General features: G+C 50.5%; 3 protein-coding genes across 3 annotated transcripts; 2 read left to right on the plus strand and 1 right to left on the minus strand.

Moving 5' to 3' along the window:
• Positions 1–1,598: 1,598 nt before the first annotated feature.
• Positions 1,599–2,955, plus strand: LOC114828086 (uncharacterized). Its single transcript, XM_029110819.1, has 5 exons — positions 1,599–1,759; positions 1,893–2,196; positions 2,266–2,496; positions 2,625–2,756; positions 2,845–2,955. Exons 1-5 carry the CDS (start codon positions 1,599–1,601, stop codon positions 2,953–2,955), a joined length of 939 nt encoding a protein of 312 aa, XP_028966652.1.
• Positions 2,956–16,423: 13,468 nt separating this feature from the next.
• On the plus strand, positions 16,424–19,503 carry Bem46 (abhydrolase domain containing 13-like protein Bem46). The gene is made up of 9 exons (XM_003741013.1): positions 16,424–16,597; positions 17,021–17,179; positions 17,284–17,360; positions 17,464–17,659; positions 17,780–17,917; positions 18,040–18,221; positions 18,319–18,441; positions 18,546–18,657; positions 18,805–19,503. The coding sequence occupies exons 2-9, from the start codon at positions 17,171–17,173 to the stop codon at positions 19,165–19,167; spliced, it is 1,200 nt and encodes a 399-aa protein (XP_003741061.1). The 5' UTR covers positions 16,424–16,597; positions 17,021–17,170; the 3' UTR covers positions 19,168–19,503.
• A 900-nt stretch (positions 19,504–20,403) lies between these two features.
• On the minus strand, positions 20,404–24,130 carry Pdcd4 (Programmed cell death 4). The gene is made up of 10 exons (XM_003741012.2): positions 23,817–24,130; positions 23,342–23,500; positions 23,142–23,242; positions 22,918–23,031; positions 22,674–22,804; positions 22,469–22,559; positions 22,077–22,345; positions 21,829–21,991; positions 21,593–21,712; positions 20,404–21,495 (listed from the first exon to the last, which is right to left on the minus strand). Exons 1-10 carry the CDS (start codon positions 23,851–23,853, stop codon positions 21,418–21,420), a joined length of 1,263 nt encoding a protein of 420 aa, XP_003741060.1. The 5' UTR covers positions 23,854–24,130; the 3' UTR covers positions 20,404–21,417.
• Positions 24,131–25,364: the final 1,234 nt, after the last annotated feature.

A 25,364-nucleotide genomic window follows, 5' to 3' on the forward strand; every position in this document is an offset into this window, starting at 1 on the left:
ATCTCACGGAATCATCTCGTTTGTCGGCAGCGGTTAACATTCTTGGGAAAATGAGAGGCGAGTGAATTCGGAACTCAAATCCTGAATGGTTGTGTGTGTCGTGACGGGCAGCTCCGACAAGTGAGATGATATCTCAGCGATTATCGCATCGGCTCATCCATCGGCTTTGTGTCTATCATCATTAGGTTCCTTACTGGACCATACTGCTTAATGGATATTGATTATTCTACTCCCATTCACCCTCTGTATATTGTATATCTGTATATCTGCAAGGCGTACGAATCGCCGCCAATCGCTCGCATTCGGGAACAGCTAATCTCACGTTATCATGAGACGCCTCCGACCGAACAAAATGATCATCCAGTACATACGTGTTGCCATTATGATTCCCTCATTGAGCGGAATCAGTTTATGCAAAGTCTGCGCCGAAGCTTACGTATACCGGGATCCCATCCTCAATGCTTACTGCCAGAATTACTTAATAATTTAACTTATTCCACAAGCTCCTAACGGACGTTCGCCCCAATCTAAGTCTATTGACCTTATTTTGTCGATATAATGCACCTTGATTTTACCATTCTGCATTCTATCCTCCATTCCATACATTCTTCGCTATTCATGAGAGGAAACATCATCATCATCATCAAATCGATCAAAACTCGTAAGGTAGTCGCGGATCTAGTCTATCTGTTGATATTCGGAGAGAAATTTAAGGTATATAATTCAGAATGAAGAATAAAACAAAGACTTCTACACCATGGTCGCTCCTTCACTGATCAGGCCAGGGGTCGGAATCCGCCATCGATTGATAGACATACGGAATTTCAATTTGTGCCGTCCCAGTACTCTGTCGGAGCTTCGGAACACGCCAAAGAATCTATGCCGATGGATAATCCGAGATGCGCTCCGTCTCTCGGGATTGTAACATTCAGAAAACGGTCACGGGCAGTCGGGCAATACAGGTGCGAGCTGCAACTTGCGACCCGACCATTTGCAAAATGAACTGGCCTTCTGACTGAAAGTAGCAATGAGATTGAGTTCGATAAAACTGTAGGTTCGCCAATAGTTTTTTTGGAAGAACTCCGATCCATGCAGCGCATCCCGCTGGGGATCGTGAAGAATATGTTCCAAGTCGTTCCACTTGCCAGCTGCATACGTCGCATATAAGAATACGTTGCATGAGCGCTGTTCCACGAGCAGCTCCCACAGTGGAGGGGGAGCAGCTGAGATCGATTCCGAATCTACATAAATTGACCGATCGATCCATCCCGATCGGGATATTCTCATTGGAGGACTGCTCCATTCGCTCGACGCCCTTTGAGTCAGGCCAAAGTGCTGACCTCTGGATTACCTGTTGCTCACTCCCTGCGAAACTTCAGATTCGTTCCATGGATTCCGAGGACAGAGAGATCAAGATGCGCCCGCTACCGTCGAGTAGATTATTGATCCTCTGCTTACAGGTCACAGGAGTTAATCCTGTCGCCTGGAAGTCACGCCAATACGTTCCCTCGAGAACAAGCGCGATTCACCTGATTGCTGGCACACTGATGTTGATCGTCGCACCGATAGCGCCGTTCTCATGGTTGGCGGTCCACAGAATGAAGTTCGACGGAGATCCGATCCGTTATGAGCTGGATTTGTATCTCGATTGTCTCTACAGCACGATCGTGTTCCTGGTCGGTCTTGCGGACATTTACATTTTTTCTCGGCGGCGGAGTCTGGCGAAAGCTCTGAATCACCTCCATTGCATCTGGACTTGGTAAGCGCCGTCTTTACCTCGCCTTGAGTCAGCTCGAACTGAGGAGATGATGATCTCTGGGACAAGATCCGTTACATATTGTACATTCAATTCTTTACATATTCGGCAATTGTATCGAACTGCCCCTTCCCAGCTCCGGAGCATCCGGGTCAGGAGTGGCTTCTCTGAGCCTCATCGGAGGCCTCGTGAGTCTGGTTTTCTTCGTTTGGCTCCAGTGTAGCCTGGTTCTCAGGGAAGTCGTCCACAAGAACACGAGCCCGAGTGCGTTCGAAATTATGAAATCATCCTTGGTTGGATGGCTGATTTACATGGGCTTCTTGACTCCTGTGCTGCTCCTCTCTCTGATGGTGTTCATATATGGTTCCTTGACAAATGCTTTGAAGCATTTTCTCGAGAAGACGGACTACGCGGAAAGAGACACGGAAGAAAAATCAGCGGTAAGTAGTCGCACGATGTTTGCCATGCACGAAATCGGCTCAGAGAAAATAAGGCTCAAGGGCTTCCAGGTGATCTTAAGAGATGTCCTAGAGCTGACGAATGAACTCTCTTCGTACATATCGCCGATATCCGCAACATGTTTTGGAGCCTTGCTCGCCTTGGCCATGCAACACGTGTTCCTCCTCATGAATCCCATGACGCGTGCGTCCGTCAACCCTCGATTCGTAGCATCCTACTGGCTCTGCGTGATTTCTGGACTCATCATCTCACTCAAGTTAATTGATGTGTTGTCAAAGCAGGTATGTAGATACGAGCTCGTTCACGAATTTCTATCAACGAACAGTCGCTGCTCCCCCTGCGAGCTCCTCCGGCGACAGCACTCTTCCGGTGGGAAACAGTAGATTCTCATTCCATTATTTTGCTCCAGATAAGTGAATGGCGACTCGCGCTGGAGGACAGGGCTGGTGCGATCAAGGATAGCCTCCCCCTTCTGAAGCGAATCAAGCATCCCCCAACAGTGATTGGCCTGTTCGAGCTGCGTCTTGGAATTCTCCCATCGGTGAGAGTTCGCAGCAGGCTCAAATACCAGGTTGCGGGAGTCTTCCTATCTGATTTCGAAATTTAACTATTCATTGCTCTTCTCACAGATAGCGGCATTCGCTTTTAGCTACTTCATGACTGTCTTGCAGCTGAAGACAATCATTGTGACTTCCACCATTCAGAAACCAACGAATTCATGTACATCCAGAACGACTTGAGGGTATGATCTTGAAGGCATTTCTCTGACTTTGGCTCTCCTCATTCACGTCCTCCAATGAACGTCTGCTGAGAGGGCGTTATCTCCCCGTGGCATACGAAAATTAAGAATCCACGAGGAACGAATCGTCTCATGTATGCTGTTCCGAGACGAGCGGCGACTTTCCCAAGGATGAGATCGCCCTCCCCCGTTGAATGAATGAAAAATTTGCAGGCTAGACCTCTAGGATCTTGGAAGAAGATTTTGCCGGGAGGATCGAGCCCGTGGACCCGCACGTTGGCAGGCCGCAGGGATTGAACCAGCGCCGGCTCCTTGGCGAGCGCCGCCGTCGCGGCTTTCCGCGAAGTGAGTTCCATGAGAAGTGACGGGAGCGCTAACCCATCGACCACCAATCTGCTGCTTCTCTGTTTCAGCTGCAGTCTAGCAGCCCCGCTTCCCCGCCGATTGCCATACCTAGGGCCCCGATTTCCCTCCCCTCGGTTCCGACGTGAGATCAATATTCTGAGCGAAGCCCCCACGAATTCAGCAATGAAAAGATGAAGTGCTATCAGTCAGCAATGTCCATTTGGAGAAACTCGAGTTCCGATACGAGTCGGAGCAAACTCATCGGGCATCATAGAAGTGCAGCTTGAACGCCGGAATCCAAGCGAATCGAGTTCCGAGTTCACGTACACATGTATAGTGAAGATCATTGATCTCCTTTCCGAGAAACCGTATTTCACATCGCAAACTGACTGTTTCATTAGCCTTCCTGGAGGGGTAAACCGCTGGGAGGTACTGCCGAATCAGAACGCGATGCTATTGACAACCGTACAACAAATCCGCTTAGTTCGTATCAGATCGATCTCGTCGGACCTCTGCACGCATGAACCACGTTGCAATGAGAGCCGCCCATGACGGGCTGCTTGGGAACAGTGAAGTGAGAACTCCAGCTACCGCTGTCAAACATTGCAGCTGAGGCACCGCCGCGCCGTACCAGTCGAACTGAGACCGTGCTTCCGCGTCGACGAAAGCCTCTTTATTCAATGGAAAGCTCCTCGAGACGGCTCGTCATCAGCTTGACGGTCGTTCGATAGCAGAACGTAATTGAAACCATTATCCCATGAGCAAGGCCTCGAACATCGAATCCTCCGGCAGCTCTCCGAGCCGGAAACTTCACGCTCGCTGCGTGACCATCGTATCTCCCGCTTGTGTGGAGTAGTAGCGAACCAATGTCGACAATTGTAGACCGTTCGGTATAGGTCGGAGAGAACATTCTTCGATGAAGTCCGATTTCTTCACCTGCTCCTTCATCTCGAGACTCGTAGCCCACGTTGAGGCGGAGAGCATCACGGCGCTGACTGTGAGACCTGAAGACGATTCTATGCTTGAGGTGCAGCCATAGAGCGATGATTAAGATAAGTGTCATGGAACATTCTTTCTACACATGGATCGATCTGTCTCAAGATATCGTCAGCTATACCGTGTATTTCGATGTGAGCCTGGGCAAGCCTTTGTTTACACCACTGGGTGACGAAAGTCATTTGGGAGGCAGCTGCAGAAGCGGAGCTGTAGTTATTTATAGATCTCGCGCGTAAATAATGATTCCCACGAATAGTGACGGTAAGTCCAGTAGATATTCACTGATTTTCGGGGTCAGCCGGAACAGTAGGAGGTAACCTCTGCAAAGCTTGGAGAATTGTTCAGGCTTCTCCATGGCTATGAATTTTCCGTCAACCATCAGAGCTGCTTTGTTCGAGCCAAGACTACAACATTCATCCAGCGAGTTCGTCGTCACCACAATGGTACAATCTGCAGACGGAAGAATCGGTGAATTCCTCTACGATACGGGCTCGGACACTGCGCAACCAAGCCGTCTTCCCTCCTGCATACATTTGCCTCTCATCTGGGAGATGACCTTGATCACATTAGCTCTGTGATCAGCCGATAAACCCTCCAGAGGATTATCCAGCAAAATCGTTTCTGGATGACCAATGAAGGCAGAGCAGACAGCGAGAACTCTTTTCTCCGATTCATCGAGTTCGCAGATAAGGCTGCAAGACATTCGATCATGGTAGAATTCGAATACTCCAAGGAAAAATGAGATTCCCAACTACCACAGCTCGCTTGTGGCACCCATGGACTCTAAACCGAGGATACCTTCTCTTCTTGTCTTTCATCTGGAACATTTTGAGAACGAGATCGATCTGTCGGTGCGCCCATCGTAGATGAACGCCGCGCATAGCACAGAAAAGAGTTAGGAGTTCCGCTACGGTACATTGTTCGGGAATTTGGACATTTTCAGGAACAAATCCTATCGCTGTATTTGGCCCGTATTGAATTCTTTTGCCGTCTACGACAATGAGACCCTCCGTAGCCGACATACGACCCGCGATGACGTTAAGCAGCACGGTCTTCCCGCAGCCTCTCGGTCCGAGGATCGTGACGAGTTGACCAGGCTGCATCCAGCAGGTTATGTTGCAAAGAGCGTCTACGGATCCGATTCTTTTTGCGACATTCTTAAGAAGGACGCCTCTCTGAGTCTCAAGGCTTTTCAAGCGATGCACCAGAGTTTCCTCCGCAAGCAATCCCGGGCCCCAATGCAGGTTCCTTCGAACGGGGTTGGTGTTCACCCTCCGAACTTCCAAGAGTAATTTCTCCCATGCATTGAAGCTCGGCTCTTTCTCAGACCTCCTCGTGAACAACTTGAAGAAGAGAGCGACGAAAAACAGAATCTCCACAGAGTAGACGACGATGGGCAAGTTCAGGTCGTGCAATGTGTCGAAGTCCCATGGTCGCTGACAACACATTGAAAGAGCCCACGGTCGATGAGGGCATATCAGATTTCGCATTACCGGGGCCGAGCATACGGTTTGTATGCGAGCCCACAGACGGTACTCTGAATGGATCATCACCAGACCTGAGGAGCATAGTGTCTCATATCGTATAGCCTTCAGCGAGGAGGAGAATCTGCGCGGGCAGAATCGTCAGATCAATACATATGTATATCGGAGCGCTCACCGTACAAGGGGAAGATGAAGTAGGACAAGCGTCGCGTCTTAGAATCAACGACATTCAAGACTTGCTTCTCCAGAGAAATGGCGACGAAATAAATCGTCACTCCGATTAGAAAAAGCATGCTCATTTGCACGTCACGGAAACTGGTGAGAATCGCCAGGAGGGAAGGTTAGAACATTCCTTTGTAAATATGGGCGGTCTTTCTGTCGCGCCGTACGGAATTGACCCCTGCAGTATGAGAGTATGCCGTTCGAGCTCACTCTTTTTGGAATTTGGATATCAAACACAAGACCATCAACAAATGAACTGTCGTCACAAGGGACTGGATGACTGTGAGGTAAGCTGTCACCCTTGTGGGATACTCTCTGACAGCGTACAGCGGGATGATCTGCAGAAATCCGGCTGCAAAGAAAATTCAATCTAGCGCCGCGATCGGGTCGACCCGATGAGAACGAGGAAGATGTTTGAATCCTCTCACTCCAATGACCAATAACTTTGAGGGATATTCTGAGTCTGGTCAGCCTGGCATGCTGCCAATCTTAGGAAAGCGACCGACTCACATATAAGGAAGACGCTTGCAAGATGAACGACGACGACCGTAGTTATCTTGAGCCCCGAAAAATGGAAGTGATCCCGGGTAAAGAGGTAATGATGCCGGAGCAGGACCTTGGTGAATAGCGCCCAGATCATGACGTACAACATCATCAAGTATAGGGAGAATATGCCCGAGAAGTCCATCGAACCTGGACGGGGTTCGAAAGAAAAAAGTTATTTCCAGGGAGCCGTTTCCCGCATGGGAACTCCCTCCTGCGCCCACTATCCCAGTACCTCCTCTCCCCACAGCCTCCATCGACGTTCGGAAGAAGAACGCTCGTTTTACCTTGCGTCAAGTCGACGATCTCGCTTACTGAGTCTGCTTTGACCTCCCATTCGTACTGGTTCACATTTCGATGTTTCAGGTAGGCGTTAAGGGTAGATGTGTACGCATTGTACAGGTCAGCCGAAAATGCACCTTTCTTCAGTAAAAAACGGACTCGGTACATTTCATTGAATTTCCCAACGCCGATGCACATGGAACTTTTCTTCACGCAATCGCCGTAATCCGCTCGCGTCAGATTACAGATATCTACGTTCCTAGGAGGTTGAAATCAGATCGTGGATTAGGGAGCGATCGTATATTGGGCGGGTAGAGAGTGACATTCTCGCCTCGAGCCGGAAGAACAACTCGCATCGAACGGGCCAGAGCTCTCACCTTTTTCGAGAGATGCCCTCCGTAAGGTCCTTCAAGAACCGTTCTGATTCATTGTCGACCTTCTTGAACTCCCTCAAGATGCAAACGCTCCCATTTGACATGGAATCTTCTTGCCAGAGTCCCTGGTTGTACTCCATACTCGAGGTTCGTTGAAGTAAGAGAAATCCAACCAACGCGACGAACGCGAAACGAAGAACGATATCCGCCAGAAGGGCAACCAGTGCTCGATTTACGATCGCTGGAAAGATCTACTCTTCTGGAAAAATATCGGAGAGAGGATCCACGGCAGAGAGGGACCGATATCATGTAATGAGCTCGGGCGAAAAGATTATTCCGTGGGAGTAAAAGCGGCGTTACTTGAAAACGCCTTGAAAGAGTCCCACGATGGCCGGCCCCCAGCGTCAGCCACCTTACACCAATCGGACACGCTGCTCCCAACGTCTTGATAAACGGAATCGAAATATCCGACCTGTTCGTCCGACGGAATTCCTCCTGTCAGAGAGCCTTGAGTCGCTCATATGGTGAGATAAACTTCAGATCGAAACGAACCTTTCTCTCCGTCTGAAGCACTCGGAGATCGTTATCACTTATGACGAAGCTGAAGATCCCCAGAGATTCCTTGTTCTTATCGAGATGAAGGCACAAGTCACGTATTTCCTCGGAGCGCCCGGAAACACTGATGGTTATATTCGTATACTCGTTGTTCGACACCAGCATATGCTCCGTGAAATTCCCTACAGCGGACAGCAAGCCCATGAACTTTGGTCTGTTCTGCCAGAAAACTCGGAGGTTCGAACCGAGGCCTGGAAAAAAGGAGAATAGAGCTTTCGGTTAGACACGTGGACGTACGTGCGTTGTTGTCGAGAGTGTCGACGCACCACGACTCTTGAGTCAGCTCGCTTACCTAGATCACTGGCAATCTGAGCGCTGTCGCCGGAAAACTGTATTTTGCCATCCAGGATGACGGCTACCTCACCCATGAGCGCGTTCACCTCCTCGTGATCTGCGGTCAGAAGCAACACCGAGCTTCTATAGCGCATGCGTGCCAGTTTCTTCAAGAGCTAGAAGGTGAATCATGGAGAGGCTGCCGAAAAATTCATCAGGAAATCGCAGCTGCATGAAGCTCGGCCAGTCATCAGTCCTTACCACTTTGGGATTCTTCACAAGCCGCAAGTGGTCGAAATAAAACACAGACAGTCCGTGGGGAGCCATGAGGCAGACGGCCGCGCACAACAGAGCCTTCTCGTGATCGCTAAGTTCTTTTGTCTGCTTGTCCAGTAGCGTCTCGAGTCCGAGCTGAGTCAAGATCGCCACCTTCAAATCCTTACAGAAGGTCAGCAAAGTCTCGATCACCGTCAGCTCTGAGAAAGCCTCACCGGCCACGTCCACGAGAATGCTGGTCGGAAGGTGTCCGTACGGATAGGGGATTCCTGCCGAGCAAAAAGCATGAAGATATAATGCTGCTCTCAGGACCAGTCGAAGTCCTTGTCTCGCTCCTTGATTATTCTGAATAGCTTACCATTGATCAGTACTCGGGAGTTTGGTCTGGTGCGGGAAATCGACGTAAATATCGAGAGGAGCGAACTTTTCTTTTCGCTGAACACCGAGAGGCTCTTCTTCGGAGCCAACCTGAGATTTATCGCGTCGTGCTCGTCCTGGTCCGCGCGGAGAACTGAGAGGAAACCTTCTGGTTTGAGAATGCTATGGTCGACGCTTGCATCGTCGGAAGTCATTCATGGCCAGAACAATTGACTTCAATTTCTCTTTCTGCGTGAAACCCGCTCCAAACATACGATATATGAGAATGCAAATCACGAGACCCCTATGGGAGTCGCAGACGTTCGTGAGAATCCGCAGGCTCGCGTAGTCCAACACCAGGATAAGCAGAAGGAGCCCAGTGACCTCCAGAAACGGCGCGACAATGAAATGCCTCCAGACGTCAATTCTGCAGTCTCGGACGAAGTGGGCTGTGAAAGTGGAAGGAATTGAGGATCGGGGAAAACGCGCCGGCTCGATCTCCGGATTGATCGATGGCCCTGCTGACCTGCATGTTCAGAAAAATCTGAGATAGCGTGAATTTTCTGGAGAGCGGACGTGAAAATGTTGAAAATCGGAGTGAGACCCCGGCCGGATGTGATGCATAGATCTTCGTTGGATATTTCTCTTTGTTCATACGCATGACGTATGTAAGTCCCAACGACCGCGACCAGGAAAAACTCCAGGGCCGTGTTGCCTGTAAACACGGGGATGCACATATCGTCGAGCAGAGCGGTAAGTACAATAGATGCTACAGATTCGGTGGAGCGATCCACGTAACGATCGCAACATTTCTTACCGAATAGAACGAGGCTTGCGTAGCCGTAGCAGACAATCAAGAAACATGTGTTGAAGAGACTGCAGAATAATTGTAGGATGTTGACGTGAGGTGGCAAGAACATTGCCCATCGTTGCACGAGCAAGTGACCCCATCCAGCCGTGATCAGCTGGGAGCACAGCGAAACGGCAATCTGGGAGTCGAGCGAATCAAGTCAAGTAGGGCCTGCGGCAGAGACCGTGCAACCGACCATATGCTATGCAAAATCGGTGGATATATCTTTTTTCTCTAGTGCGGGCTTGCAATCGTCACCTTGAACATGGCCACTATCAAATTCGCCATCACGCATTGCCATCGATTTACGCCGCTCAGACGAAAATGCAGATCTCTCAACGACTTCCGATCGCTGTGAAGATTATGGATCATCCTGCTCGCGAAATAGACCGAGAGCCAAAGAGTACTGATCACCAGACTCTGGACAGCGAACTGGAATCATTCAGGATCCGGCTCGATTTGAGTCGTCGCGGACAGTCTCTCGCGCGGAGCCTGAATTCAACGAGCGAAAGAGGAATCCGTCGGAGGAATGCTCGGATAAAGGAGATATTCTGGAATATACTTGTTCACCTGAGTTGATCCCAAGGTAAGGCTGGGCTCTGAAGGCACGCTCAGAGCCTCAAGGAAGATTCTGGGCGCGGAATCGTCACCAGAGAGGAAAGCGTTCCGATGCAGTGATTTCAATAAGTCAAACTTGTGCGCGAACACGCCGAGCCCGTGAGCGTCCAGCTCTCGTTGGTTGCTAGAAGACGGAATGTTTTTTTCGATTGATCGCCCCAATTTCTCCAGGGTCCTTCCAGAGGACGCTACACTTACGTCAGTAGACGTGGGTCTCCGGTATGGGCGAAGGAGCCTATCATATGCCGAATGGCGTTGTTCAACTGAATTCTGAGTGTGATCGCCGTCGAGTTATGCTTTTGCTTGAGGTCCAGGTCGAAATCCGTGATCAAGTCCACTGCCGTCACGTGTGGAGTTTTTTTGAAGGCTATCAGACTCGAGCAGATCAAGTCGTACTTCTCCCTGGGCACGTGGTCCACAATTCCGAAAGCCGTCATCGGCAGGTATGTTGCGAGGTGGTCCTGTGATATGTGCCCGACTATATCGAGGTCCCTTCCGATGTTGTCAGAGCTCGATGACCGAGAGGAAATAGATGACATCTTACCTGGGACCTTCGCGTCAAATCTACATCGAAATGGCTATCTCCGGTATCTACGAGTATTCTGTGGGGATTCCAATGGCTCAAGACTGTCGCTGTTAGACCCACAGCTATACCTACTTCCATCAACTGAGCTCGGTCGCTGATCCTGAAGAGGGCGTGGAAAAGATAGAGCATCGGACCGACTGAATGTGATAGAGATCAGTCGAGGAAAATTCCCGGACAGCGTCGTCGTATCGCAAGGAGCTTCAAGCGTCGTATTTTTCTGAAGCTCTGCGAGCAGATCAGTGGAGATAACGCATTCGTGGAAAATAACGAACTTTCTGGAGATACTCTTTCGACTGACCTCGTCACAGCAGCACCGGAGCCCAGGAGAGAGCGAGCCTCCGGAGGTAAGCCGGAGGCATTCTCGGGGGTCTGACTCAAACGACGGCGGAATCGTAAAGAGAAGGCTAGAATGCATCCAAAATATTGCAAGACCGGAAACGCGTCAGGTCAAAAGTACTATTCTCGTTAGAGTTGCGATATGGGAGGACATGTCCTTTTTTGTACGCTTTGACCGCTTTTTTGGGGTTTCCTCGGAAAAGTCCGCTTTCCGGAACTTTAAAGGAAATACCGCTAAACTCGATGAAAAAAATGGAATTTCTACGCTTTTCTCAGCCGAGGGCACCGAGGTCTCGGCTGCACAGTGAGCCAGAGGCGCCGGGGGCTGGGTCGGAAATTTTCTCCTCAGCAAATTCTCTCTGAACGACCGTTAGGGCATCGAAGTTGAGTCGATTGTTGCTTATTAGGAAAATGGTCGGAGAGTCAAATCAATTCCATGGAACGGGCAAAAAACGTGGAATAGAGTGTCCGCTCTCCGTCCCGATGTCCGCGCGGACATTGTCCTTTTTTCGGGAAAGATATGTCCTCTCATATCGCAACTCTAATTATCGGTCATGAGCGCAACTAGTATGAAGAGTCATAAGTCTTATTCGCATTGCTCTCGGGTGTATTGAATCAGCAGCTCATCTACAACGTGGTGGTCATGCGCGCGAATAGGCCTTCAGCGCCTTCGCCGGATCTACTTCGGATCGGTAGCGGCGAGAACTATCTGGATTATTCTCCTTCCGGGACAAAGTGAGTGATGACAGAGCCAAACTGTAGCCCGGGAACGACATACAGACTTGAAACGCCTGCCGAAGGCACCATACTCGAAGGCGGTGTCTCCCGAGCGCTGTCCTCCTTCCGAAAATCTTGCCGTTTTTCTGACTCCCGGAGAGTGTCTAGAGATGTACAGGAGGGCCAATTCCGCGGGATGCCTGACAAGTTATTCCTCTTCTTTCCAGTCGCTCTCCTATACATTCATCTCCGCAGCTCGATGGATTTCAGTGCTCTTCCTACGGATTCCCGACCAGTCCAAGAGCGTCTATGAGAAGCGACGTGCTCGCATCCAATCACCGAGTCGGAATTTTCCGCGGTAGTTCCTAGACTTCCGTTGGCTAATGTTGGAGAAGAGCATTTCCAGGACGAAAACGACGATTGCTGCAGCTTGACCGCTCAATAAGGCGCTGAAGGTGAACTCAATGTCCTGGATTACGAAACAGAGGTACGAGTTGATCGAACAAGCGGGGAAATTTCGCCTTGCCACGAATCGAAGAGGAAGTCGAGGGTGTCTCTCGTTTCCTCCAATCCATCTTACCCGAATGGTAAGGGCCTCGGCGGTATCGGATCGTCGATTGAAGCGTGCTGGCACGCATTCCATGTTCCCCTTGTATAGCTCGTGATCGGTCATGAAAGGCACGTCCATAGCGAGTAACCACTCGACTCTGAAATATTTTAGGATCCTTTCAAGGATGAGTCGCAATATCGAAGCCCAATCTACCGCGAGGAGGCGTCACTTGAGGAGCCGCAATCGTTGCTATCGGAAAGAACTCGGGTCTTCGTAAAAAAGAAAGTATAACTCGCTTCCGGTCGATGATTTCATTCAACTCCGGTGGTAGTCTCTTGGAGGTCACCCAGAGGCCTGGTAGCTCTCGGACGTTTTCGGCGCCGATATAGAAATAGCTTCTGCGAAATTCAGAGCAGGTTCTTATCCTCTTCGTCGGCAGGAGAACGTGTTATTTTTCATGTCTATCCGAGTCCTTTCCCGACTCGTATTAGGTTACGTGATCAGTCTCGATGGAGGCACTCACTCCAGATGAAGACAGTACGAGTGAACGTTCGTTGTTATACTTTGAAGATCCATGATGATGACTGCAGTCTCTGTTGGCGAGGCGGAAAATCTAGGATTACGATTATCAATATTTGCTCCCGAATGTTGAGCGTCATAGGAAGAGTTTCAGACTAGTTCATTGAAAGATGCGTACCCTCTTGGAGATCCTCCAGAACCATTTCAGTGTATAGCTCTGCCACTCCTAGTCCCACTCCACTCGAGTCCAGATGACGTCGAAGCCTTTCTCCACGATTGCCGGAAATTTCCTGATTTTTTCGTGCTATCAGTTCTGGACTTTTGAGTGAGTATAGTAGCTCAGAGGAAACTCACCAGTAGTATGGCGTGGATAGGAGTACTTATAGGGTAATAAATTCTCATCTGCGGTCTCGCGAGTATCTTCAAAAGGGCTCAGAGAGAGTTAGCTGCTTGTGGGTTGAAATTTCTTGTTTTGGGAGATTCGGAGTATGCACATGTGTTTTTTACGAAAGGTCGAGCCAAGGAGTAATCGTCAGCATGGCAAGTTACCATGTCCAAGTCATCGATACGCATTGTTGGACTCTTCACCACCAAATTGGCTTTTCCCTAGAAAATGCGTCGATCATAATCTGCGTGCGAACGAGTCCCGCCGGCACGACCACGATTGTAATCAGAACTCACCTGCGAAACGAAGAATTGCCCGAGAAAGAAAGCACAAGCTAGCCAAAGACCCCCAAGGAGTCTACTGAAATTGTCACGGAATCGGTTCTTTGTCGCTGGAATGAACGGATGTGACCTGACTACCATATGGGCAGCTTAATTCCGTGAGTGGCTCACTCTGAGGACATCAGCGCTCCTCCGACTCTCGGTATCGTTTTCGACTCACATTCTTGGAGGAGAACTTCTACCAGAGTGAACGCCGTCTCCCCCAACAGACGTGGAATGTTTTTGCCCGGTTGGAGTACGAATCTATGGGAAAGAAGCTACCGGTTCTCAAAACCTCGGGGAACTCATTGTGACCTTTCCGACGCAGGCGCTTGCCGACGTCGCTTCGCTGCCCCAACGAACAGATCAGCCTACCTCTGATGGAGGAACCAGAGAAGTTCAACAGCTAAGAACAGAGCCAAGAGAGAGCTCCACGTCTGGAATTCAGACGCTTCCTTTAGAATCACTTCTGAGACCGAATCCCGCGACAGCGAAGCCGAAACTCACTGTCAAGTCGAAGGCGACCGTCAGGGGAGCAGGCTTCTTGACCCACGCTTGTTTCATGGCGGACAGAATGGAGATTTGGGTGTATCTGCGAGAAAGTCCAGATGCATTCATTGCGAGAATCATTGAGACCGACCATCGCTACAGAAAATACTGAGAGTCATGTAGAGGCATCTGTGGTCTAGCATGAGTTCTCAAGCCCCCTACCGTGGCGGTAGAGGCACATGGAACTTCTCGTGCAGAACCCAATGGAAAGTGAATGGACCAAGGGCAATGTCGATGTCCTGGATAGAGAAACAATCGGGATCAGAAATTTTTCGGTTGGCCATCGGGTCGAAGGAGCTCAACCGAAATGGAATATACCCCTTTCTCCACTTGGAGTAACTGCCCGTTGACAGTGTTGTCTGGCAGGACCATCCCATACTGCCCGTCCGGGGGAGGGAACATTTCATACCTGCAATGAAAAAATGATTTTACATCATGCGAGCAGCTGACCCTGCATTACGTGCCGCCGGAGCCGTTCGGGATGTACGTCCAAGACCTGCACTTACGTGAAGTTTAGGGACTTGCTTATATTCCCAAGCATCGATCCGAATAATCCATGCACCTGCAGCTTCCCGTCGGAGTTCGTGTACGGAACATACCAGGGGTAGAACTGAGAGGGGATCCGGGAAGAGAAAAGGACTGGAGTTGCATGAGAGTCGAAAGAGGGAGCCGGGGAACACCTCATCGAGCTGCGGGAAAAATTGTGAGAAAAAAAAAGTTCCATGCGTGCTCAGAGCTGACTCACATCCACGTATGATGTCCGCAGGACGCCTCCGTTTTTCCAGTCCAACATCGGAGCTCCCATACCGGCAACGAGCTGCTGACCGGCTCAAATGCTGCTTCAACTTATTCAATTTGTCGCAAAATACGGCGACGATATTTACCACGTCATTAGGAAGCCTTCGATCATCTCGATGCGGCCTACCGTGAACGATGCTGCGATCCATTCCTCGGGCATTCTCGCGATGTCATTTAGGATTTGTTGTCAATCGTGACCTGACGGAGACGGATAGGCATCAGCGGGGTTCGCGCAGCTGCGGTCAAGTGATTGAGCCCTCCTGCTAAGTGAAGACCCCAATCTCTCAAAGATTCTCGCATCTCTACTCATTAGTATGTCATTGCGTATAATGGGCGGTCGATAGTTCTAATTGTGCTTGCGATGGGGTCGGAAGACTCGGTCGAGGACTTCGAGAGACTCCTCTCAGTGGTCCTCCCTGTTCGAAGAATACAGCGGACGTGATCTGATTCGGAACAGGGAGCCTCAGCAGTCCGCTGCGATCCTGATGGCCAAGAACTATCCTCAACATGCGCATCTACTCGCACCCTGTGTACTCGTATCGGCGAGACGCATAGCCGCTGTTGAGCACCTTGATGCTCGAGTTGAGTGCCTTCGATAAGCGAAGTTTTCCGCTCGCGTCAAGAATTTGCGATAGGTACATACATGTTGCCCTCATCATTCTCGAGCATGCATGCACCTCAAGGAGCCGCGAAGTTTCGGGGTGCGGAAGTTCCGGCACCGAGTTGCCGACATTCCCCCGCTTCGTCCCAAAATATATTCGATACACGACAGTCTAATATAGCGTTCCCGCTCATTCGGACTCGGCCGACTATGTATATGTTCTTCTCGTGGGACACTCGGATAATGAGGAAGGATTGACGGACCCATCCAAGGCGGGTAGAATCTTTTCTGTAAACGATAGAGAGCAGGCTGCAAACGAGGCATAATTCCCCATCTTCCCCAACAACCGTCAGCGCCTTCGAGATTCGGAGCCGCCCCCCTGTTAAAGTACTCTGCTTGAGTTTTTGAGACCTTGTCGCGGGAGCATGCTCGTCAACGAGAGGCCAAGCCCATCTTGAGAGTGGGAACGGCAGTCTCTAAGTAATTGCAAACAAGTGTATTTCGTTTCCCTCCCACAGCATAACGGGAATCCCCCGCTATCGAAGCGCGGCAACCGTGTCGTCTTGAGCGTCTTGAGCATTCGGGCGAAAAACTCCGACAGTATAAGCACGTCAATCACTGAAAATATATGTGCTCGGAAGTACCCGACACCGTTCAGGTACCGGAATCATCGTCCCTCCTTCGTGGGTGACACTGTGCCCTTTATTTGGATAATCATCGGGGAATCACTCTAAATCGGATTCCTTGAGCTGGAGATCGCGGCTCAAGACGACACGGTTGCCGCGCTTCTGAGAATCCCTCGAACGTAGCTTCTGCGATCAGGCTTCTATTAGCCGCGCTCTGACTCCAACATGGCCGCTCCCGTCATCGATCGAGAAGAAGAGAAATACACTGACTGAGTGAGAGCAGGGCAACGGTACCATTGCTGAAGGGAAGCGCACTGACGTTCCCCCTTTGCCGTTACATGTGATTCCTATCACGAATGCCAGCAGCATTCGATTCCGTGGAGGCAGGGTGGCGACTCGTCAAGTCTCAGCTCAACTTGCGGTAAGTAGCGTTCTCTAGACACATTCGGACCGACGGAACGTCAAACTTCGTGCGTGATGCCGTTTGCTGATGGGTTGCATTAGTGTTTTCCTTCCGACCGATATCAGCTGGTAGACAAGGATTCGCAACCGGACGGATGAGTATGGAGTTTTGATTTCCAAATGTCGCTGCTCTCGACACCTTCTGGGAACCCCTCATCTTCTGAGGCAACCCTGGGGAGGCATTCACCGGGGCAATCCTCTTGATGTTTCTTTGATGTCTCTCGTGGCTTAGTTGCTTTCCTCGATAAATCTTTGCTGCCGGCGCAGTAAGACGACTCATCGAACGGTCGACAGCTCTCGCGGCCTCCGAAAACGCTTGAAAAACGTCTCGCGATATGACACTGGAATATGAAACTTCCCCCTAAGCGTTCTCTATGTGTAGGAGCCGTCTGGGGAGGTCGATGCAGTTTCTCTGGCCGGCTAGTCCCTCTGCAGACTGATCGCATAGAGTGCGTGATCGCAATGGGTTCATCGAAGTCGGATAATAAATTAATTCTCTCAACACCAGCATCGGAAGAGACCTCGCCTTTCGATGGCTAAAGTAAGGCTGAGACGCTTCAGAGTAGTAGCATCGATTAGACGACTCTTTACCGTAATTGGAACGCTTCGATTTTTCAGGGAGGAACTCATAGACTTTTTCTTCAGGCAGCAGATGCGCGATCCTCAGGGGCACACATAGTGGATATCCCGATAACGAAGCTTTTCAGCAAACAGGGCGTGAGGTGAGTGAGTTCGGTCTCGAGAGTCGATGTCTAGAATGGACATCTGGAAATAAACGAGACTTCCCGTATCGAGCCGGGCGTACAAGACCACATTCCGTTGCAGGTATGCACGAGTTCCTACCGAGGATTGTGAACAAGGCTTCAAAGATATTCCTCTGACTTCAGCTCCAGGGAGACGCTCCGGTCTCTTGAGGCTCCTTGGGCAGCTAGCTTGCATAGGCTGTTTCTTAGTGGGACGGAAATGCGGACCTACCCTGCTGGTGGCTCTGATCGTTTACATTTTCTTTAGTGGTTATTTGGTGAGTTGTCTCGAATGAGAGCGTACAATGAGCGACCGGTCGCGTCATCCGATCGGTATTGATTGGGAACACTCTCGGATTTTCGGAATCGTAACTCAAATTCTTCTCTATTCCGAATAGGCTCTAGCCGTCATCCTGGCGACCTCGATGCGAGCTCTCTACAACCTCTGCGACACGCTACTGTATCATCCCGAGCAGCCAGAAACGTCGCGAAGTCATGTAGACCTGCCGTTAATATACAACCTCCCCTTCGAAGATGTGAGTCTCTCTTGCGTCCCACTGCCCGTCCATGGTGGACGATGTTCCCCTTGATTGCCGATTCGTCTCGTCTCTACTCCGCCGACCCGGGACTGATGTTAGGAAATTTGTTTTCCTTCCAGGTCACTATCAAAACATCGGATAATATTCGAATACATGGCTTCCTCATCAAGCAAGCCGACTTCGAGAAAGCGCCAACTGTCCTCTATCTTCATGGCAACGCAGGCAATGTCGGACACAGGCTACCACACGCACAAGAAATGTATCATACAACCAAAGTGAATCTATTGCTCCTAGAATACAGGTGAGCAGCCTCTAGCTTCTGGACAAAGACTCGAACGATTCGATCGTCTTGCGCTCGCTCCATCCTTGTTATCCATTCGGTTGTTCTTCTTCCACAGAGGCTATGGGCGGAGTGAGGGCCATCCTTCCGAGAACGGCTTGTATAAAGACGCCCAAGCCGGCATCGAATTCCTATTCAATCATCCGGCTGTGAATAAAAAGCTGATCCTGGTGTTCGGCAGGTGAGCGCTTCGCGAGCCCCCCGAATTAACGATCGGCTGTACGTATAGCGATTGGTTGATCTCCGGCAGTGCTACGTCGATGTTCATGCTCTTTTGTTCTGCAGGAGCTTGGGAGGGGCCGTGGCCATAAATTTAGCGAGTCACCAAAGATACGCCTCGAGATTAGCGGGTCTGATTCTGGAGAACACATTCACATCCATACCGTCATTGACCAAGGTGAGCCTAGCTTTCCCCCATCCGTCGAGTTGGAGGCCCCACGGGCTCTCACTCATCAGAGTTAATGAGCCGTGGACCTAACGATCTAGATAATCACATTCGAGATGCATCATGATCTTATCAGAAATCGACGTTCTCTCTTCAAAGGTGATCATACCGTACAAAGCTATCCGTTACGTCCCTCGTCTGTTCTACAAGAACGTCTTCGCTTCCGAAGATCGAGTCTCACGTGTACAGTGCCCAGTTCTCTTCATATCCGGACTCGCGGATACATTGATACCTCCATCGATGATGAAGACCCTTTATAACAAATGTGGGTCGAACTTCAAACTCCTCGCAACGTTCGAGAGCGGGAATCACAACCAGACTTGGCAATGCAAGGGTTACCTGAAGATCTGCATCGACTTCCTCGAAACTATCAAGAAGGAGGTAGACGAAGAAAACGGTCCGGAACGGACGGTGTGGCCAATCAACAAACAGAACATTCATGTCATTGCCGACGTCATCTAGTTAGTTCCACTCGTTTCTCTTGTGATCCTTAGACTGCTGTTCATCTTGATTCCTATCCTTCGGAGGGCCAGACACGGTTCCGAAACTGTGAACAGCTCTCCCGGATACTGAGATCAGACGTTGCCACAGGGGAGAAAAGTGGTGAATTCCAAGTATTCACCGTTATGATCCGCAAACAGTCAATCAAACTATCGATCTGACGTAACAATGTACATGGTTTCCAGTTACTGTGAGGTCGCGCCTCAAAGCGATTCCCCAAAGAGTTTTCAGCTGTTAATGGCGCTTTACGGAGAAAGAATAAAGCAAGTAGTTCGCGGGATCCGCCGCCGGAAAGCCTTCCTGAGTTAGTGTTGTCATTTGGCAGCTGCTGAAACTCAGCTCTGAGGACTTCGCATTAAAACTGCTCTTTATGTCCAAAGCTCAGCGTAACTTCAGTATTGTGGGGGGGAGATCTTACGGTCAGTATGATGTGATTCTCTCCGTCGTTAGGTCGAGCCACAGGGGTCCCTTCCATTTTGTCTCCGAAGACGCTTCTCCCCACGGGGCTTCACGGAATGCAGGAGACCCCTCGGCTGATGTTTTTTTTTTCGTGACTCCGCATCGTAGAATGACGGTGCTCGATCGAGATTCTGTGCGTTCGGGGTTCGGTCAGGGTGCGAATGTCATCTCGAAGATCAGCCGAAAATTCAAGTTAGCTGACTCTGAGGGGCCGCCCCCACCCCCCTCCCGCGGACCAGTCCACACTCGAATACATTTCTCCCTACTGCCAAGGTAGCGGCGGCGAGATGTGCCTCGAATCGTGCATGAATATGAGTTCCACAAACTCGCGGCGGCAGGTTAATCAGCGTTCTGTATACTGCACGCAATTGCCCATTCCCTTCTAGTCGCTCGAGGCCAACGAACGGAATTGAGCTTCTCAAACCGGCGAATCGCTTGATGACGAGGAGTCACTTCCGTAGAGTGCACCCTTTCGTCATACTGTGAGCCCACGTTTCTCGCACGGAGAGCGATAATAATAGGTGAGGGTCGATATCGAGTGTCGCAAATGCACTCCCCAGAACTTGTAGTGAGACGTATCGTAGGCGCGTAAACAGCAGCAGTTTCCCGTCGACTCGAGCTTCGGGCTCTTTCTCGGAAGACTTTCCCGTCCGTCAATACATTACAGTAAATTGGTGATTATGGATGAATACCCGAACTTCAGCGGTCTTCCAAGACGTCGAAGAGATTAGGGTCCCATGTCAAAGTCTCGCCACTTTTATTCGAAACACTTCCAGAACCTCACTAAGATCAGGCTATCGAAGCAACACAGCTCAGTAAACCTGGTATCCTTGGTCTTGTCAGCCTTCCCCTTCGATTGCGCTGCTTGGTGATCGACTGGGTTTCCGTTGGAGCTAGGCCGAGTTTTACAAAATAATCTTCTTAAAGTAAACCAATTCTAACAAACTGCTCTGATATTGATATTCCACTCGGAATAGCGAATGAGTATACCAAGTGCTCATCTGAAGAAAAAATTCCGACATCACTCCGCTACAGCATCTAGCAAGGTTAGAAGATGGTCGGGACTCGGTCGGCTGCTCCTCCCTCCGATACAGTGGGAACTTCACTCTGTTGCTGCATACGATACCTGGGTCCGAACGTTTCTTAGTTCATGTTCTGCTTTCGGTGCTCGGGTATAATTCGAGTAATACGATGAGGGCGAAAAATCATCACACTTTCGAGAATCTATTGAGGTGGAACTTCGGAATTGTGATCAGATCGTCGATGGGGTCGACAGCGCCGTCGGCGGCAGCGACGAACCGAGCCAACCGACGATCGGACGACAAAGCGATAAATCGGTTACTGAGACAATTTACGCTAGAGTAAGCAATCATTCCTTATGGAGCATTCGACACCAATCACTACAACAGTCATGCCTGCCGGAGCAGCTGCAGCACTTTCGTACACTTCCGAAGTCTTAATTTAGGTATGGAAAAATCGGCGAAGATCAATCTCATTCGAACCCAACGAGCCCTACACAAGAGAGAAACAGATCGAAGTTTCGCTCCGACACAAGTCGAAGTTCCGATCGGCCTCTAGAGCTGGCATTGCCTCGTTCATTGAATCTGCGTACGGAATCGATTTCAGATAACGCCCCCATCAGATCCGTGGAGATCGTTTGTAGTCGAAACATACAGAGAGATTTGGTGTCGCGAGCAATTTGCGGAGCTTTGGTCTGATTCTCTTTTGTCGTTGGCACTGAACGTTCCCTCCTTAGCAGTCCTTCACGCGGCCGCCGTCGCCTTCAGAAACAAAACGTTTCCGTCCTCTCGAAGGCATCATCGTAACGACCTGCAAGAAGTGCACTGGGGTCATGGTCGTCGAATCGTCGCCGGGACTCTTTTCCGTTAAATGCTCCGGGGGATCCTCGAAGCGCGTAGAGACTCACCTTTTCCGGCAAGAAATTTCCTTCCTTCAAACACTTGTCGACAATCCTCTCGAGCACAGAATACGCCGGTGGGACATCAATAACGATATCGTTCATCTCACTGTAAACGCGGTCGAAACCCTAGAAAGGAACAATGTTTCGTGTTGGGTTCCTCCTGGAGAGCTCCTCATGCCGAAGAATGCTCATCTCATAACAGCCAGCCGGGAATTGAGACTTCATCGAACAGGACAACTCACCCTCTGCATTTGCTGGGGGGTAATTATTCCGCTTTCATCGCACGCCTTCAACAGCTTAACAAGTGCACCAATCGCCGCGTCATGCATGTCTTCGATGGTGAAGAGCAGCGCTTCGTAAACCAGTTCATGGTGGAAATGAGGAACTTCGAGCTCGCGGAGACACCTACGACAGAGAGCGATAGCTCGGGTGAATTCATTCCGCGTCGAGGACGACTCGCAATTATACACCTACGAGATGCAGCAGTTACCTTTGAGCTTCTTGGATGTCTTCCGACACGAGGTATTCTCGAATCAGGAGCTGAATCTGCTTCACCAGACTCTGCACTGGTCGCATACCTCCACCCGTGCCCCAGACATTGTCCAATCGAACAAGACCGTGAGGCATCTTGAGCAAAGCACTCGCGTGTGCGAGACATTCTTGGGCCTTTGGAGAGAGCGGCTTCTCGGTTTTCTCCTGCAGGAACTTCGGAGCGAGACAATCGTCGGCGATACATCGCGCGGCGAAGTTTCCAATCCACTGTGAAAAGGGAATTAGCTCATTCGAGACCGACACGAATGAGCCTCATATCTCAAAACGCCCCATCTGTCGAGTGGGGAAGTGATCGCTTTTCGATATTGCGTATATCTCCATCAGGCTCACCGTTGCTGCCTCGGGTGTATCGAGCGAAATGTCCCCGATAGATTCAAGGAGAAGCTTGAAACCGTTCTCATAATCTTCCTCCTCGAGAATCCTGTAAGCCGATCGAATATGTATCTCTCTCTACAGGTATATTACTCTGAATATATTTCCCAGGAATATTTCGCTCGGCTGACAACGGGATCGGGAATAGCTGGACGTTACGCACCTGTCATAACAGTCACTGAGCAATACCGAGCACATTTCGCGGTGAGACGGTTTCCTCTCCAGCGACAGTTGAACCACCAGGGCGACCAGTGCCGCCCGGACGTTCGATAGGTTCAATTCTTCCAATGACATCTGTTCGCAGAATTTCGTTCTGGTCAATTGATATTGCCTTGCCCCATTACACCCTCCTTGTCTCTCCGAATGCACTGCCGAAAGCGTTGCGGACCCCCTACAAACAAACTTACGATAACTTCGTTGGTGTCGCCGTGCTCGAAATACTCCACGATGAGAGGACTCACGACCTTCTCGAGGTCTTCCTCCTTCACAGCGGGGGTAATCGCTTCGAACTCGAGGTTGTCCTGCCAGGAATAGCTCCTGATTAGCGGGAGCGTTCAGGCGGAAAGAAAAATCGACTTCTGGGCGCGACATCATATGACTGTCACACAGGCTGCGAGAGAGGGTTCCAAACCTTTTCGGCCTCGGAGTCATAGTTGGGGTCCTTATGATCGACGAAGTCCGGCTGGAGCTCAGACCCGGGAGTGCCCCAGGTACCTTTCCCACCTGCACCGCCTGAGAGCAAGTATTCCAATATGAGTGATCCGAGAAATCGGATGCCTCCAGCGCGATCGATACTAATTCACCAAATCTCTTCGGCATGCGATAGATAACCTTTCTTGGGAGCGCCACGACCGCGTCCATTGCGACTGCGTCTCGAGTTCTTCAACTGCGGACAAGCTTTCGCTAACAGGATCGCGTCCACGGTGGTCGCGTCGCCGGTTGAGAGGGTCCTGGAATTTCGCTTTATCCTCTTCCGAGGGCCCGCAGTTCCTGCAGTACAAGTGACGAACCCCATGAGTTCACTGTTTCGCCTCCCTCTCGCAGACCGAGCAATGCGTGAGCAGTCGAGAAGCTTCGCGAAAGATCGATCGGATCGGGTAGCAGATTCCGCTGGGGCGGCTTCTGACGCGCTATCTGACGCCGCGGTTTCTGACGCCGCGGGGACGCTTTCTATTTGTCAATATGGATAACCTTGAACATGCGTGAAGCAGAAAGCCATAGATTGTTTACTAGCTGTGGTAAGGTTAGCAACAGTGCTGGATATTTCCTAGCACGGCCGAAAGTCGCAATCGATGACCATACACACCATTTTCACCGTTAGATTTCATCTCCGAGCCGCTCATAATGATGGATATTGAGTCGATGGCGAGCCGCTGGCTTGCTGGCGTTGAACGGGAAGAGGCTTAACTCGAGTGCGCTAATCAAGATTCCGCTCTGGAGACGCTCTGTCTCGCAACTTGCAACCGCACAACAGCTTCTCTGTTGAAGCTGTTACCGTTTATGGCTAATGACACCTCCAATCATCAAGCTTGGATAGCTTCGTTGAAGATTCTCCAGAAGTGCGACGTTAGCCACTCGTTGCTGGCAGACCGTAGGTAGTGAGTGATGGTGAAAGTTGCCGATAACAAAGCATACATAAACACAACGACAGACGGCTGGCAGCGGGACTCTTACTGCTCGGCGATCGATGATCTAGCAGACGAATCAGTCGCTGCCGCCGCCGCTTTGGCTGCCGGCGGAGGCGCGGACGTTTGAATGCCGACACCGACGGTTCGACTGCACTATCCGTCACGCCGATGAGAGCTTAAGGTCCGGGGCGCGGACTGTCCTCTCGATACAAGCAGAGAGATTCAGTTTGAGGCTCTACACCTAGACTTTCATTCTAGACGTATGCAGAGTCTCCCTCGGGAAGACGTTCTCGACTAGGGACGGCTCCGAAGTTGCTAGAATGGCTTTCTCGATCCTGATGAACTTTCTCGAGGATTCGGATTGTAGTGAGCTTCAAGTTGGCGCCCGCGATCGATTGAAATGTTGCTAGCGTTCGGCTGAAGGGAACGGTATAATTTTTGTCGGGAAGCTTCAGAGACTTCAACGATATCGAGAAACGGTTTGCGGCTCCGATAGACCCCTCGGGATCCGAGGGCCCCCTCAGAGCCGATAGACGTAGACGGGGGGATTCGATTCCCGCACGCAAATGAGTGGATTTGAGCGCGTATTTGTCTAGACGGCGTTTTCGGGACTCCGTCAGGGAACCTCCTTCAATCTTGAAGGGACCTCTGAGTTCCTACCGGGCATTTTCTTCCGAATTCCGACATTCCAACTCTGGATCGTGAACGCGAGTAGCAGGGACTGAATGCTACTGGATGTGCCTGGAGAGCCGACGGGAAGAGCTCGCTTCATAGCAACGCAGTTCGGAGGTGCTGAAGAAGTCCTCATTGCAGAGGCGAGGGGTACGAAGGACTCCGTACGGAGAACCGACCGGATCGCTCGAAGTTTCGATGAATTTCCTGCCTTTAAGCTTCTGCAAGGCCAAATATCGCTTCGCTCTTGATTGGTATTATGTCGTCAGGGCTCCGGGAACGGAAGCTGCGGACTGAACAATGAAGGAGATTCCCCGAGAGAGATCGACCGATCAGATCCGCTCAGGCGAATGCGCGCGGTCAAACAACGCGAGCGTCCAAGGGTCGCGCTCCAACTCACGCTGGAACTTGACACAACGTACGCCAACCCCTGATGTATTGGCCGGCGTCTCTCGGTATCCCACTAAATTCTCGATCTCACTGTGGTTTATGGTTGGAAGTCTTCCGGAATTATTGGCTAGTATTTTTCTCAAGGTTTCCACCATTTCCCTCAT

Source organism: Galendromus occidentalis, unplaced genomic scaffold, assembly GCF_000255335.2.
Source record: "Galendromus occidentalis unplaced genomic scaffold, Mocc_1.1 scf7180000077121, whole genome shotgun sequence".
Taxonomy (NCBI): domain Eukaryota; kingdom Metazoa; phylum Arthropoda; class Arachnida; order Mesostigmata; family Phytoseiidae; genus Galendromus; species Galendromus occidentalis.